Source organism: Olea europaea, chromosome 2, assembly GCF_002742605.1.
Source record: "Olea europaea var. sylvestris chromosome 2, O_europaea_v1, whole genome shotgun sequence".
Lineage (NCBI taxonomy): Eukaryota > Viridiplantae > Streptophyta > Magnoliopsida > Lamiales > Oleaceae > Olea > Olea europaea.
Genome location: NC_036238.1, coordinates 29,875,890 through 29,891,489, shown reverse-complemented (window position 1 = coordinate 29,891,489; position 15,600 = coordinate 29,875,890). Strand labels below are relative to the sequence as shown.

Sequence of the window (15,600 nt, the reverse complement as noted above, 5' to 3'; positions counted from 1 at the left end):
TTATTATATATAATTATTTTATAATAACAAAATATATTATATAAGCACACAACCCAACAATTACTATATAAAGGGCATGGATTTTTTTTTATTTTTTATTTTTCGATTTTGTCCTCGCGCTTTCCAAGCATCTAAGAATATAATCGTGAAGTTCACTATCAAGAATACCCTAAGACCAAAAAATTCTCTCTGACGATGAATGCTAGGGTTGTATGTTGAACTTGACACTTTTATAATATTGATCAGTATTAAAAAAAAAATTAAAATTAAAAAGTCAATTTTAATACTATGTGCCAAGGTCATATACCATCTTTTAAGGTGATTATTATGATGTTAGATGGTAGTAGTTTCTTACCAAGATATTGTTGGTGATGATCGAGGCATTAATTATATGTACAAATTACAATAATAACTCTCGTCTCCTCTTGAGTTTGATGTATAGCCATAATACGTTGAAGAGTTTGCTTGGTAGATTGATAATTTTTTAAGGGTAAACGATAAAAGAACCATAAAATTAAAATAAATTTAATCAAGTAAAATTAAAATTGTAGCAATTGCCGTCGGGGTGCACCGTAAGAGAGCAGTGCTGCGTCACAGACAAATCACAAAGGAAAAAAACTTTACCGTTCAAATTAGGGCTTTTTAGCTCCCTACATAAACCCTCATTTATTTGTTTCTCTCTCTACGATATAATACAAATTATACACACACTTGCTTTCGCACTGCACAGTGTAGACTGTGAAACGGGCGGAACAATGGCGAATGATTCAGACATGAGTGGATGGTCGGATCTTTTGCATTCCTCTTCGAAGCTTCTCGAACAAGCCACTCCTTCTGCCCAGTTCCCTCCTCTCCAGGTACCATTTCGAAAAATGAAACCAGAGAAAATTGTAATTTCTGAAGAAACTTAAGCTAATTGCCATTTTTTAAATCTGCTTTTCATTTATTTAACTATGGAGCTAGCAATGTCGAACTTTAGTTTGTTATTGTGGAAACGAATTGTTTTGATGTTTGAATGATTTATTGGTCTGAAACTTCAGGAATTTGGATCAATTGTAGTCCTTTTCAAAGAATAAAGCAAATTGTGATTGTTTAATTGTCCTTTTTATTATTTAAATGTCGAATGTGGGTTTGTTATATTTTTTCTCCCCATTTATAAATTGTGGAAGTGATTTTTTTATGTTTGAATGATTTATGTTGGGCAATTAGAGGAATTTGGATCAATTGGAGTCCTTGTCAAAGAAGCTTAAGGCAAAAACTCTACGAACTGAAGCTCCATCTCAATCTATTGCGGCTACTAGGTAATGGAGTTATTAAAATTACATATTCATATATTTTATCTTCATTTGTTTATGTATTTGAGAATTCATTAATTTGCTAAATTCAAGCTGATCTTGATTTATGCTTTGTTTGCTTGCTAAGAAAATTGTTACGATTGGTGCAGTTTTGATGTGTGATTCATAGTGGTTCTTTCGATATATTTTAGGATATGTTTAGTAATTTTAGTAGTATGATTACTATTGCAAAGTAAATTAAATTTTATTATTTTATATTTTCTGGTTAGTCTCTTCCTTTCCAATTTTGAGAAAAGTCCTTTGAATTTGTAGGCTTTTAGCTCGAGAGGGAATAAATGCAGAACAGCTTGCACGGGATCTTAAGTCCTTTGAATTGAAGGTAGCATTTCTCCTCTCAATTGAACATTGTACTAAATGATGTAAAGTGTTAATTATGCATGTCTCTCAGGTGTCTTGAAAATGTCAATATTCCTTCTTGAATGATGTATCTTTTAATATAATGTTAAGAGTATTTAAGTTTAGGCACACATTTCTTTATGTGAATTATGTGGCTAATTATTTGAGCTTTTTGACTGAAGATATTGGAAAGCAAAGAGATTTACAGCTGACCTCTTGAAGTAATGCTGGGAACAGAAAGTTTTCAGTAATAAGATATATTAATTAGCATAAAGTTTCATGGGACTTCTATTAAACAACGAATCTCCTTATTGGACATGGTATAAAAGAAGGTGTAAAATCAACTAGCTTATACTTTGAGTAATATTCAACAAATATGTTCTTTAGTTTCACTATTCTCATGGTCAATATGATTCTTGAATGGAACACATATATGATTGTACCTTATTTGGTTCTTAAAAATTTACGTTTCAAATCTTTACCGTAAACACAGAAAAGCTTTTGGCAGGATACATGCTTGTGGCATTCGTAGGTGAAGACTTGTTAAAAGAGCTTGTCTAATTGTAATGCAATGGTTTCCTGAAAGTGTAGTCATGACTTCTACATTATGTTAGGAGTTCTATGGAATGAACTAAAATGTAGAATCTGTATATATATATATATTTACTCACCAACACAAGAATATTTTATCTAAAAATTAATACCATAAAGAACTTTCGAAAGAAACTATTAATTAATCGAAAGTAATTAATGCAGGATTTGGAAGTTGATTCCTGAAAAAAAAAAAAAAATATTAGTTATTAATAACTAATTATCATTGTTTTCTATATGTATGCTTTACACCAACTTTTTGGCTTCTATGCTAGTAATTCGAAAGAATGGCAGAAAAGCTGAAACATATTGGAAGAACCATTTGACATATCTATTTATGTTCTATTTTGAATTTTTCACTAAATTGTTTGAGATAGATTCTAATCTATTAAAATCACGTCTCCAATAGGATCTTTATGAGTCTCAATCTCTTAATTATAGGGAGTTAATCCTCATTTTAAGAAGTCCAGCAAACTATCTTTGAAAACTAAAAAAAAGAGTGGATTTGATTTGGAGGGCCAAACCCACTCTCTATATAAAGCTTTAGTGCTTTTATTTAATATTTTGGAATTACCCCTACACTTCAAAATAGAGTGGAAATGATAAAATAAAAAAGAGCGAAGCGATGACAGCGTAACACACATGTTATGCACATGATTATATTGTAAATATAGAATAGTGATGTAATTAGGAGATCTAATAGAATTTTTTTTGGCTGTAATCTGGGACAATAATTAGGGATAGAGTTCCTATTTAATGAGGAGAAACTCTCAATTGAGAGGCATTCAGACAAACCTAACATGGTATCAGAGCCTCCTCCAATACTGTTAATTTCTTAAGATTTCTAGGTGTTACAAGAATCTGATCAGAAATCTTACCAATTTATTTTGGTATTCTGGCTCTCTTTTCCTTCTGTTCCATCATGAGTAAACGGTGTTGCAACCTTCGAACATTGGTGGGTTTCGCGTCTTCTTCTGGAGACGAGTAACTGGTCTAGTTGAGTCAATTTCTGTGTTTCTCAGTTTGCCGTTCATCAGTTGACGGCGTAGACGACGTCACAATCCGGAGACAACGATGATTCTTCTGTGGGTATCGGATTTGCAGAGGCAAGGACTGGTGGACCCTTTCTTCCTGATTGTTTTCACGATCTGCAGTTTTTTTTTTTTGGGCTACAATAATATTTATTTGGGTTGATAATTTGGGCTGATACATTCATTTTGGGCCGCTATTAGATAATTTTAATTGGGCCATTATTTCTTGGCTACTGACATTTACTGCTTGGGCTATAATTTATTCTTTTGGGCCATTGTTTGGACTACGTTAAACATATTAACATTGTTGATTGATTAGAGGAGGTGTGTTGGACTGCTGCATTTGTGATGTTGACGGAAAATATTGTCGTTCGTTTTAATGGAAGAATTATTCCACATGGGAGTTTCAACTTAAGATGTTTATAATTGGGGACATTTGGATAGGTCATCTACGATTCCTAAAGACAAAAAAGGGAAAGAACAATGGGAAAGTACAAATGCACGTATTATCGCATGGATTTTGGGATCAATAGAATCTCATTTGATATCCAATCTCCGTTCATTTACTACGGCCAAAGATATGTGGGATTATCTTGGACGTGTTTACAATCAAGGAAACTCTGCAAGGAAGTTCCACTTGGAATTGGAAATTGCACAATACACCAAAGGTAATCTTTCGATTGATCAATTTTATGCTGGTTTTCTTAATCTATGAAGTGAATGCTCCGGCATAATTCATTCCAAGGCTCCCAAAGAAGCACTAGCCGCACTACAGGAAATTCAAGCAAAAAATCAAAGGGACCAATTTCTTATGAAGCTCTAATCGGAATTCGAAATTGTTAGGGCTAGTTTACTCAACCTCAATCCTGTTTCATCATTGGATATCTACCTGGGAGAATTATTACGTGAAGAACAGTGTCTCGTTACTCAACTGGGAATGGGATAAATGACTGTGTCCTCTAAGGTTATTAATGTGGCCAATGCTACCCAGCGAAGAGGAAAATCTAAATATCAGCCACAATGCTACAAGTGCAAGGAGCTTGGACATATTGCCAAACATTGTAACAAGACATTCTGTAATTATTGCAAGGAGGGACACATCATTAAATATTGTCGCATACGACCTCAGAATCGCTAGGCTCAGGCTTTTCAAGTTGACGTTCAGTCTACCCATCTAGTGATCAAACCTTAGTAAGCAACTCTTCTACTCTCACGCCTGAGATGATACAACAAATGAACCAAATTATTATATCTGCCTTATCTGCTTTGGGACTGCAAGGTAAGAAAAATTTACTCTCCTCTTCTTGGTTGGTTGATTCCGCTGCTTCAAATTATATGATTGGGAATACGGATAACTTGCACGATATTAAATAGTATGAGGGTAAGCAACACATAGAAATAGCCAATGGGTAGCCCTGTTACCAATTATTGCAGTTGGAAACTTGAGGCCTTCATTTAACAATGTATTTGTATCTCCTGATTTATCTACAAGTTTGATTCTGTTGGACAATTGGTGGATAACAATTGTGATGTTTATTTTGGTCGTGATGGTTGTCTTGTGCAAGATCAAGCATCAGGGAAAGTGAACACAAAGGGGTTTAAAGTGGGACGTCTATTTCCGCTTCAGTTTTCCATTCCTAGTACTATATCTTTAGCTCATACTGCTGTAATTGAGAACTCTAATGTCTGGCATAAGAAATTGGGACATCCCAATTCTACTGTTTTGACTTATCTTGTGAAACAAGGTTATTTGGGTAATAAAGATTCTATTCATCTATCTTCTAATTGTACTACATGTAAACTCAGTAATAGCAAAGTTCTACCTTTCCGTGATCATGGTAGTCGTACTTCAAGTTGCTTTAATATTATTCATACTGATATTTGGGGTGTCAGTCCTATTATTTCACATGTTCAATACAAGTATTTTGTGACATTCATTGATAATTATAGTCGTTTTACTTTGGTGTATTTTTTCCGTTCCAAAGCTGAAGTCTTCTCAATCTTTCAAACCTTTGTTGCTTATGTTGAGACCCAATTTTTCACTAACATTAAAATTTTACGTTCTGACTCTTGGAGGAGGGGAATATATGTCTAAAGATTTTTAGGACTATCTCAAAATAAAGGGAACCCTACCTCAACGCTCTTCCCTTATACTCCCCAACTGAATGGTGTTGCAGAACGAAAAAATCGATACATCCTAGACATTGTTCATACCTTAGTGATTGAATCTTCTTTGCCTTCTAAGTTTTGGGTAAAGGCTTTATCTACGAATGTATTCTTGATTAATAGATTGCCTTCCCGCACTTTGGATTATGACTCTCCTTACTCTCGCTTGTTTGGTAATGTTCCTGACTATCATTTTTTACATACTTTTGGTTGTGTTTGATTTGTTCATTTACCACCCATGACACAAGCTTACAACTCAAGCGATAAGTTTGTTTTCATGGAAAATAGTCCTACTCATAAGGGGTTTGTGTGTTATGATGTGGAAGCTAATAAGCTACGCATTTCTCGGAATGTGGTTTTCTTTGAAAATTAATATTTCTTCGAGTCTCGTGTCACTTTTGATTCTACTTCTGTAATTCTTCCTACTTTTGATGTTACGCCTTGTCCTATTAAACACTTTAAACCAAGAATTGTATATTAGAGACGTCCCCACTGCCTCTTTCCCTTGATCTCGAACCAAAGTTTGATCTTGAACCTGAGCCTTGTCCTCCAGAGCTTGAACTTTGACGCTCCAATCGTGTCACTCGTCCTCCAAATAAGTATGGTTTTTCACATACTACACTCCAAGCTACAATTGACACTACTTTTGTCCCCAAATCTTACTGTCAGGCTTCTAGTCAAGCCTGCTAGATGCAAGCTATGAATGAAAAACTTCAAGCTCTACAAGCAATCATACTTGGGACTTTGTATCTGTCCAAATGGGGCAAAAGTTATTGGATGCAAATGGGTTTACACAAAGAAGCTACGCACTGATGGTTCCATCGACGATACAAGGCACGCTTGGTGGCACTTGGCAACAGACAAGAGTATGGCATTGACTTTGATGAGACATTTCCATCGGTGGCTAAGATGACTACAGTGCCCACTATCATTGCCATTGCTGCATCCCAAGAATGGTCACTTCGACAAATGGATGTCAAGAATGCTTTTCTACATGGAGAATTGAAAGAAGTATACATGACTCCTTCTCCTGGCCTGTTCCCTCACTCATCCTGTGAAGTCCGTCATTTGAAGCGGTCATTATTCGGTTTAAAGCAAGCACCGCGAGCATGGTTTGATAAATTTCGCACTACTCTCCTTGATTTCAATTTTATCCAAAGTCAATATGATTCATCTCTCTTCCTTAGAAAGATTGATATTGGCATCGTGGTTCTTCTAGTATATGTGGATGATATTGTCATTATAGGTTTTGATCCACAAACAATTGGGGAAGTGCAGCAACATCTTCTAACTTCCTTTCACATGGAAGATCTTGGTACGTTGCAGTATTTTCTTGGCCTTGGAAGTGCATTCCACTTCTAAAGGCACACTGTTACATGAACACAAATATACTCAAGATATAATTACTTATGTTGGACTTGGGTCAGGCAACTCGGTTCTCACACCTATGGAGGTCAATCCGAAGCTTCACCAGTTAGAAGATCTTTTAGCCGATCCTTTGCTATATTGAAGCTGGTGGAAAGTTTGAACTATTTGACGATAATAAGGCCTTACATCTCTTTTGCAGTCCAGCAAGTTAGCCAGTTTATGTAGTCCCCTAGACATCCTCATCTGGCCGCTGTGCGATGTATCATTCGTTATCTAAAGGGTACATCTAGTCGATGTTTATTCTTTCCTATTGGGAATTCTCTACAATTGATTGGTTTTACTAATATTGATTGGGCTAGTTGCGTGGATACTCGATGGTCAATTACTGGTTGGTGCATGTTTCTTGGAAATGCACTTATCTTGTGGAAGAGTAAAAAGCAAGATCCTGTCTCAAAGTCTTCCATTAAGTCTGAATATCGAGCTATGTCCTACGCTTGTTCTGAGATTGTATGGCTTCGGAGCTTACTAGGTGAACTTGGTTTTCCTCATCTTACTCCTACTCCATTTCATGCTGACAACACAAGCGCTGTTCAGATTGTTGCTAATCTGGTATTCTGTGAGCGAACCAAGCACGTTGAGGTCTATTGTCACTCCATACGAGAAGCATTTGACCAACAAGTGTTTACACTTTCTCACGTTTCTACGGACTTTCAGATAGCTGACATATTTACCAAGGCTCTCAGACATCTTAGACATCAGTTTACAGTTGAAAAATTGTGCTTTTTGATAGACAACATCAATTTGAGGGGGGATGACAGCATATCACACACATTATGCATATGATTATATTGTAAATATAGAATAGTGATGTAAATAGGATATTTGATAGAAATATTTTTTGGCTGCAATTTGGGACGATAATTAGGGACAAAGTTCCTATTTAATGAGGAGAAACTCTCAATTGAGAGGCATTCAGACAAACCTAACAAGCTAGACAAAAAAATAAATAAAAATGAGGGAAAATGCTGAGTCATAATTTCTCATTGAAAAAATCAATATAAATGTTAAAAATAAAGAGTGTTATTGAATTGTATAAAAACTTTTACTCTTTATTTTTAAATTTCGTTCAAGATGCTTTTTAATATAAAGAGCATTGTTGGAGATGCTTCAATAATGGTGTTACTGAAGTCTTGCTTCCAAATTATGTGAAATTTTTGCTGATCTTGTCTAGGCTTCATATCTCTAAGCTAGGTCAATTCTAAATGATTGGTTTGCGGTACCATATAATTTGAAAATGAAAATTTAGAGTCTACTTTGCTCTATCACTCTTTTAATTATTTCATGATTTTCCCTTCCTTTTCTCTAATATGATATTAATGATTGCTGCTGTTAAATATATAATAATTAATTAATTTTTTTTTTTTTTTTTTTTTTTTTCATTTGTTGCTTCCATCTGTTGTCATTTTCATCTAAAAGACCACGTTTGAAGATGTTTTTCCTGCTGAGGCAACAACTGTTGAAGAGTATCTGCAGCAGGTATTTACACTTATTCTTGGTATACATTGTAGTTTGAACACAGAATTTTACGCCCATGACACACTGGTGGTAAAAATGGGAAGGTCTGTAAAAAATTGCTTTATCAATTCATATTATAATTGATGCAACTCAGGTCCATGAAATGGCAATGATCTCAGCTGTTCAGGAAGCTCAGAAGGATAACCTCAGAAGTTTTGATGATTATATGATGTCTGTTTTAGAGGTTAGTGTGTCTAACTATTAATACCTTTTATACTTGCCTGCTCTTCTTTTGATAAGCATGTTACGCCTCTTTGCTCGTGTGAAAAGACATGGAATGAAAGGCCATACCACTTAGAAGGGGTTCCACCAGGATTTTTTTTTTTTTTTTTTGGGGTGAGGGGGTGGGGTGGGGGGGTGTTCCAATGATCTTTTATTTGGCCATAGACAGAGAAAGGAAAAAGATCAACTGCCAGTTTCCAATCACGCCAATTCACCAATCTCTTAATTATCGGCTATGGATCATTGAACTTGAAATACACAACAGAACAGTCAAAAGTACAAATCCTCCAGATCTGAGATTAAGTAAACTATGCTTTTTTATTTGGCCATAGACACAGAAAGGAAAAAGATCACCCCTCACGCCAATTCACCAATCTCTTAATTATCGGCTATGGATCATTGAACTTGAAATACACAACAGAACAGTCAGAAGAACAAATCCTTCAGATCTGAGATTAAGTAAACTAATCATCAAGATTTCAGGCTACCTATTTAAGATTCAGTAACTGATTCAACATTGTCTAACACAACCTGTTGCTTTATTTTGCTCTCCCAACTGGGGCATCCAGCAGGCTGGTGATATTCAGGGGTGATGGAACAACAAAATGGTGGATAATGTGTTCTGATGTTTGGCTGACTGTGAGAGTGGATAAGTTGGAGAGGTTGCAGACACTGATCTGAGGTGGAGAGTGGATTTTGGGGTGGGTTGAGATGTTTGGTGGTTGACATGAATGAGTGCATGGTTTTGGCCGAGACAGAGGTTGATCCTTTTTCCCTTCTTTTTTTTGGTGGGGATGGGGATGATGATTAGTATCTAGGTTGTCCTCTAAAAGGTATTCCTTGGCTCAAAAGAGGATTCAGATCTCCAGGACTTTCCTGGAAAGACCATGTTGAGGAATGGGCTCTCCCCCCTCTTTTATGTACCTACAAGAATTACGCAAAGAGAAGTTAGAAAGACATTTCTAGCTATGAAACACGCACTTAATTTTGATGTTTACTAGTATGGTCATTATTGATTTTGCTCTAGAATGTTCATTAAACTATGTGATGTCGAAGACGGTGCGACTTATCTCTTGTTTCCATGTGGAACTGGTTGTCTCAGGAAGATTGGCAAAAGGAAAAACGGGACTTCCTTCAGAGCCTGTGCCGAATATCGACATTGCCTCGAACAAATATTAGTGAGTTGAGCAGTGGGATTATTCGCCAGGGCCAAACTGTTCCAGCAACTTCTAGTCCTCAGGTTTCATCTGGTCCATCTGGCATGGAGCTTGCACCTTTGGCTAATAAATCCATCCTTGAGAGCAAAGCTGCAGCATATGCTGAAGTTGTGAAGAATCTTAACAGTGCAAGAGAGCATGGGTTACCCTTTAAAGTAAGAGCTCAATGTCTGATGTTACTAGAGACTAAATATTAATCATTGCAATAATACATGAAAGATTTCAAGCTTGATATGATGTGTGGTTTTGGTGTTTCTGTATTCCCTTGCGGAAGTTTTGACTCTACTTCTATTTTCTTTTACACTAAATATTCCCTTATTTTTTATATCTTTTCACTCGATTGTTTTGTGGTTTGTCTGATTTATGGCTGTACTGCATATCTTTCCTTATTTCTTTGACTTGGTTCATTTACAAGTAAATAACTGTTCATGTCATATTAACTGATTGTCCACTATTGGCAGCCTGCTTTAGCTTTCAAGCATGCGTATGAAAGTCTGAACATTGACACATCTGGTGCAAAATCAGTGAGCATGCAGAAGATATGGCATCTTATTTTGGTATAATGCCGCTGTTTCACGAATTTCTTTAGATGTGAAATGTCATTCCTTTTCTCCTTAGGAGTCACAGATTTCTTTATAAAAAAAATTGTTACACAAATTTTTTTTGCTGATAAATTGAAAGACTGACAGACATTAATGGGCGAGGATTCAAATGCTCAATGGAATGTTCCCAAGAAAATGTCTTTGGTGATGGGAGCAAGGCACCACCTTGAATGGGGACATAAAAAATACGTAATGGATACGATTCAAGGTCATCCTGCACAGGTGTATTTCTTACTGTTTATGTTTCCTCTTATTACTAATTGCTGCTTAAAATTTATTTCTGCCAAGCTACTTGGTACTCACGTATGTAGTAATATGGTTTGTTACATTATTTACTTAATGACTATGAAAAAAGGAATATGTTTCAGACCTCTTGCCTTCTGAAGTAGTTTCGATGTTTCCCAAACATATCCGTCTCTTATTTCTTCACTTTGTAACCCAAGAACTTCACTGTATTTTAATCCATATTCATCACATTTATGTGCTGATAATGTAGGCTGCTCTTGGTGGGACTACTGGAAATTTGCAAATAATCCGTGCCTTCCTTCGGGTTTGTCAGATTTACTGCATTTACCGAAAATATGGACGTTGCAAAAATAGTTCTAATTTATTGTTACTATGAATCGGTTATATTATCCTATTTTGTATTTTGCAGATTCGTTTAAGGGATTATGGTGTTCTCGACTTTGATGCCGGTGATGCCCGTCGACAGCCTCCAGTTGATACCACTTGGCAACAGGTTTGATACTTTCTTCTGATTGTATAAAATCTATAGATGGTTCTTAGTCCTACCCTGGAAAAGGCCTTAAAAATTTATTGTACTCTTGTACATTAGAATATTTCATTAGTCTTGCTTGAATAATACACGTGTGGAAGTCCTATTTTCACTCACTTTTACATTTCGATTTCATTAAACTTTAGTTTCTTGTATATGGTTTGACTGTGAAATGCTTCAAAATCTTCTATATAATCACTTGATATAAAAGCTTAAACTGCTAGATAGGATCATGTTGTATCATTTTAAATATTGTCAACATGCTTTCTCGCTTGTAGGCATGGTTCATTTTTTTTTCCTCATTGAAGCCAAGCACATGCACAATTCAAAAAAATGGGTGGCAGCAAGATATGAGCCCAAGACTTTTGCCTACTGATATCATTTTGAATTACTTGATCAAAAAAGTTTCAAACTGATAGATAGGGCCACATGTCTTCAACATAAATCAGATATGTGATTTCTTATCTTCTTTTGTTGAATAACTAGTACTAAAATGATCAAGAGATTGAAGAAAAAGAACTCACTTCCATGCATTGCTTTAGTTGTAATATTCCAAACAAAAGCTGTTCTAGAAAGCATCTTCTTTTTAGGATAAAATTTTTGTGACCAACTGAAGCAATTCGGATTCAATTATTTGTTAAGATTTTGTCTCAAAAAAATTTCCCCCCATTTTTGGTAACAGATATACTTTTGCCTGAGAACTGGGTATTATAGTGAGGCAAGAGAGGTTTCACGGACATCGCGTGTGTCACTGCAATTTGCTCCTCTGGTATGCACTGAATAAGTTGGTTATTTCTTCAGGATTGTACCCCTTTTTTCTCCTTTTTCTTAATTGTATAATCTCCATATCTTGATAGCTCAATGAGTGGATAACTACTGGAGGTATGGTTTCTACTGAAACTGCAACTGCCGCTTCTGAAGAATGTGACAAAATGTTAAGGATGGGTGACCGAGTAGGTCGAGCTTCATATGACAAGAAAAAGTTACTCCTATATGCCATAATATCTGGTTCTCGCCGACACATAGACCGGATACTCAGAGAACTGCCTACGATCTTTAATACCATAGAGGATTTCTTGTGGTTTAAATTGTCATCTATACGTGACTTCTCTGGTGGATCGTCTTCTTCTGTTGTCCTAAATGATGGATTATCACCCTACAGCTTGGATGATTTGCAGGCTTACTTAAATAAGTTTGAGCCATCGTATTATACGAAGAACGGAAAGGATCCTCTGGTGTATCCATATATTTTGCTTTTAAGTATTCAGCTGCTTCCGGCAATTCTCTATTTGTCCAAAGATATGGGAGGTGAAGCTTATAACATTGACGGTGTCCATATGGCCATTGTGTTTGCAGACCATGGGGTCCTTTCTGAAGGCTCTGCTTCAGGGCAAAAACTAGGGGTGATGGATGCTTCTGCAGAGGCATCTAGCATAATTAGACAGTACGGGACTGTCTATCTGCGCTCTGATGACCTGTCAATGGCACTTGAATATTATGTTCAAGCTGCTGCAGCAGTGGGTGGTGGGCAGTTATCATGGATGGGTAGAGGTAGCGTCGATCAACAAAGGCAGAGGATCTTGATGTTAAAACAACTCCTTGCAGAGCTTCTGTTACATGATGGTGGTATTGATCTCTTGCTTGGCCCAAGACATGCTGGAGAAGGTCATTTGGGAAGATTTTTGACTGATTTGAACACAAGACAGCAGTTTCTGCTTGAAGCTGCTCGGCACTGTCAGGATGTCGGCTTGTATGACAAAGTAATGGCTCCCCAAAATTTTATCATTTGCTAATTTAGTCTCCTGGACTTTTCATATTATTGAATAGAGGTGTCAAAATGGGTGAGTTGGGCTGAACCGGCCTGCCGCAAAGATGAACCGGCTCGGCCCCGCTGGGGCTACCTAACAGGTCCATCTCAGTTCGGGGACCAGCTCTACCCACCTGGTAAAATTTCAGTGAAGCCTGGACTGGATACTGGCTTGTTACTATAGCTGAACCAAATTGCTTTAAAAACAAAAATTGTGAATTCCTTTTTTTTTCCCAAATAAAAAATATAGGGATCCAATTGACCTGTATTTTGGGAATATATAATATCTACCTTAATATTTGAAAATGCTGCCTAAAATGTGTGCTTCTGCCTTGATTAATTTCAGGCCAGGTCAGAACCTGCCTTCAAATAGGAAGAATGAGAATGGCTCTCCACTCTCTCTATAGATTTTATTTTTTAATTAAAAATTTAAATTTTACACGGACCCACGTTCACTGCTAGCCCATGACTGGCCCCGGGCCGATTATTGTGCTGGACTTTTCCGGGCAGGTCAAGCAATTTAGGGCTGGTCCGCTCAATTTGACACCTATGTTATTGATAGTGATAATCTTTAATAATGTTGCGCTATGTTTTCTTTTGCCAACGTTAAATCCTTAGCAGTTTATTAACCCTTTTGATTACTTTTGTTTTCTTGAATACAAAAACTTAGTCCGTAGAAATTCAGAAAAGAATTGGGGCATTTTCTGCTGCTTTGGATACAATAAACAAGTGCCTCGCTGAAGCCATTTGTTCACTGTCACGAGGTAGATTGGATGGTGAAAGCCGGATTACTGGGCTTATTCACTCTGGAAATGAGATTTTGGAGACATCCAAATATTACCCTGAAATCAGGTTACTTTCAATATTTCTTTGTATTCTGTTTCTTTTAAATTATAATTTATTTACTAGATAGTACTTTTCTATCTGACGTTGATCACTTTCTTTTTTGAAATATTAGTTGGCTCCTGTAACTTTTGATATTGCTGCATCTTATGGTTGTGAAAATGCTGCTGACCAAACTTTTGATGAATCCACTTTGATTAACATGCTAAGCGGACTCTTGCAGTTGGGGTAAAAAAACAAAGCAAACTTTGAAAGAACATGGGGGTGCAGTTAGCCAATTTTGTAACCCACGTGGAAGTTATTTGGTTATAAAACTGGAGTTAATGATGTTAGCGAATTTAACAGTGTTAATAGCTTGTTTCAAACAACCTATTTCATAATTGTGAGGAGGTTTACTTGTTTTAGAGAATGCTCGAGGAACATAAATATTGGGCAGGGGGCGTTGCGCTAAAGTAAAATTCCCTGGAGGTTCATCTGAAAATTGTTTTTGTGTAATATTTTTGAAATCTGCAGCAGTACCGTGAACGTTTTGCTGTGCTTAAATTGATCGCTTTGGTGATGCCTAACAAAATAGCTTTCGAAAATCGAAATTCTTTTTTCTGATATGCTAATGTCTGACCTGATTTATTTGGAAGTGTTGTTATCTAGGATTGTGTAGAATACATCACATTGAATTTCTAATAAAACAAGTTGAACAATTCATCTTTTGCATTACACTGGTTAAATGATTGAATATTTAAAATTTTCTATTCAGATGATTTTTCTGCATTTTTTAATTACATTATGGACTAAGATGCCATGTCGTCCAATTACACAGTTCTCAAGAGAGAGCAAATGTCATGGAGCAACAAATTGTGCTTAGACAGCTCGAGGCCATCTTATCTATCCATAAGCTGGCGAATACGGGAAATCAATTAGATGCATTGAGGGAAGTCGCCAAACTCCCATTTCTTCCTTTAGATCCAAGGGCACCAGATGTTTCCACTGATATCTTCAATAATTTGTCTCCACATGTCCAGGCTTGTGTGCCGGACCTTCTCAAAGTTGCTCTTCACTGTCTGGACAATGTCACTGATACAGATGGATCGCTTCGCGCATTGAGGGCTAAAGTATGTTTCAATTTTTATGCTGATAATTCGTCCAAATCAATTTTCATTCGTGGTGCATTCTTTTATCAATTTAACTCTGTATTGAGTTTTATTCGGATATTTTTGAGATCTCTACTTCTGTTTGCATAATCCAATTGAAATTTCCTTATTTTGCAGATTGCCAACTTTCTCGCGAACAATTTAAATGTAAACTGGCCTCGTGATTTGTACGAAAAGGTTGCTCGAAGCTTGTGAAAGTATGTCGCTGTTGCCTGCTGGATGTCTATTGATGGTTTCATTATATATATATATATAGTATGAACACTGTACAAAATGCTCGGCTGTGCCTGTAATGATCATACTTTGGTGGTCCTGAGAGGATGGAAGTTAATTCTAGTAGTTAAGGGTGAGTTTGATTTTCGTTTCCATTTTCTCTTTTCAGTTTTGAATTCATTGTTTTTCGTTTTGAGGGACTATTTTTTAATTATAGAAAACGTGTTTGACTTATCATTCTGAAAAACGGTTTCTCAAAACAGAAAACTAGAAAATGTGTTTGGTTTAAAAATTTTAAAAATTGTTTTATGACATTTATTCAATTATTATTATTATTATTATTATTATATA

General features: G+C 36.2%; 1 protein-coding gene across 1 annotated transcript; it reads left to right on the top strand.

Moving 5' to 3' along the window:
* The first annotated feature begins 668 nt into the window (after positions 1 to 668).
* LOC111370290 (nuclear pore complex protein NUP93A-like) lies at positions 669 to 15,404 on the top strand. The gene is made up of 15 exons (XM_022991968.1): positions 669 to 857; positions 1,210 to 1,301; positions 1,608 to 1,674; positions 8,324 to 8,383; positions 8,517 to 8,606; positions 9,747 to 10,016; positions 10,323 to 10,418; positions 10,551 to 10,685; positions 10,960 to 11,013; positions 11,119 to 11,202; positions 11,921 to 12,007; positions 12,096 to 12,998; positions 13,716 to 13,897; positions 14,706 to 14,997; positions 15,154 to 15,404. The coding sequence occupies exons 1-15, from the start codon at positions 756 to 758 to the stop codon at positions 15,229 to 15,231; spliced, it is 2,592 nt and encodes an 863-aa protein (XP_022847736.1). The 5' UTR covers positions 669 to 755; the 3' UTR covers positions 15,232 to 15,404.
* The last annotated feature ends 196 nt before the right edge of the window (positions 15,405 to 15,600 follow it).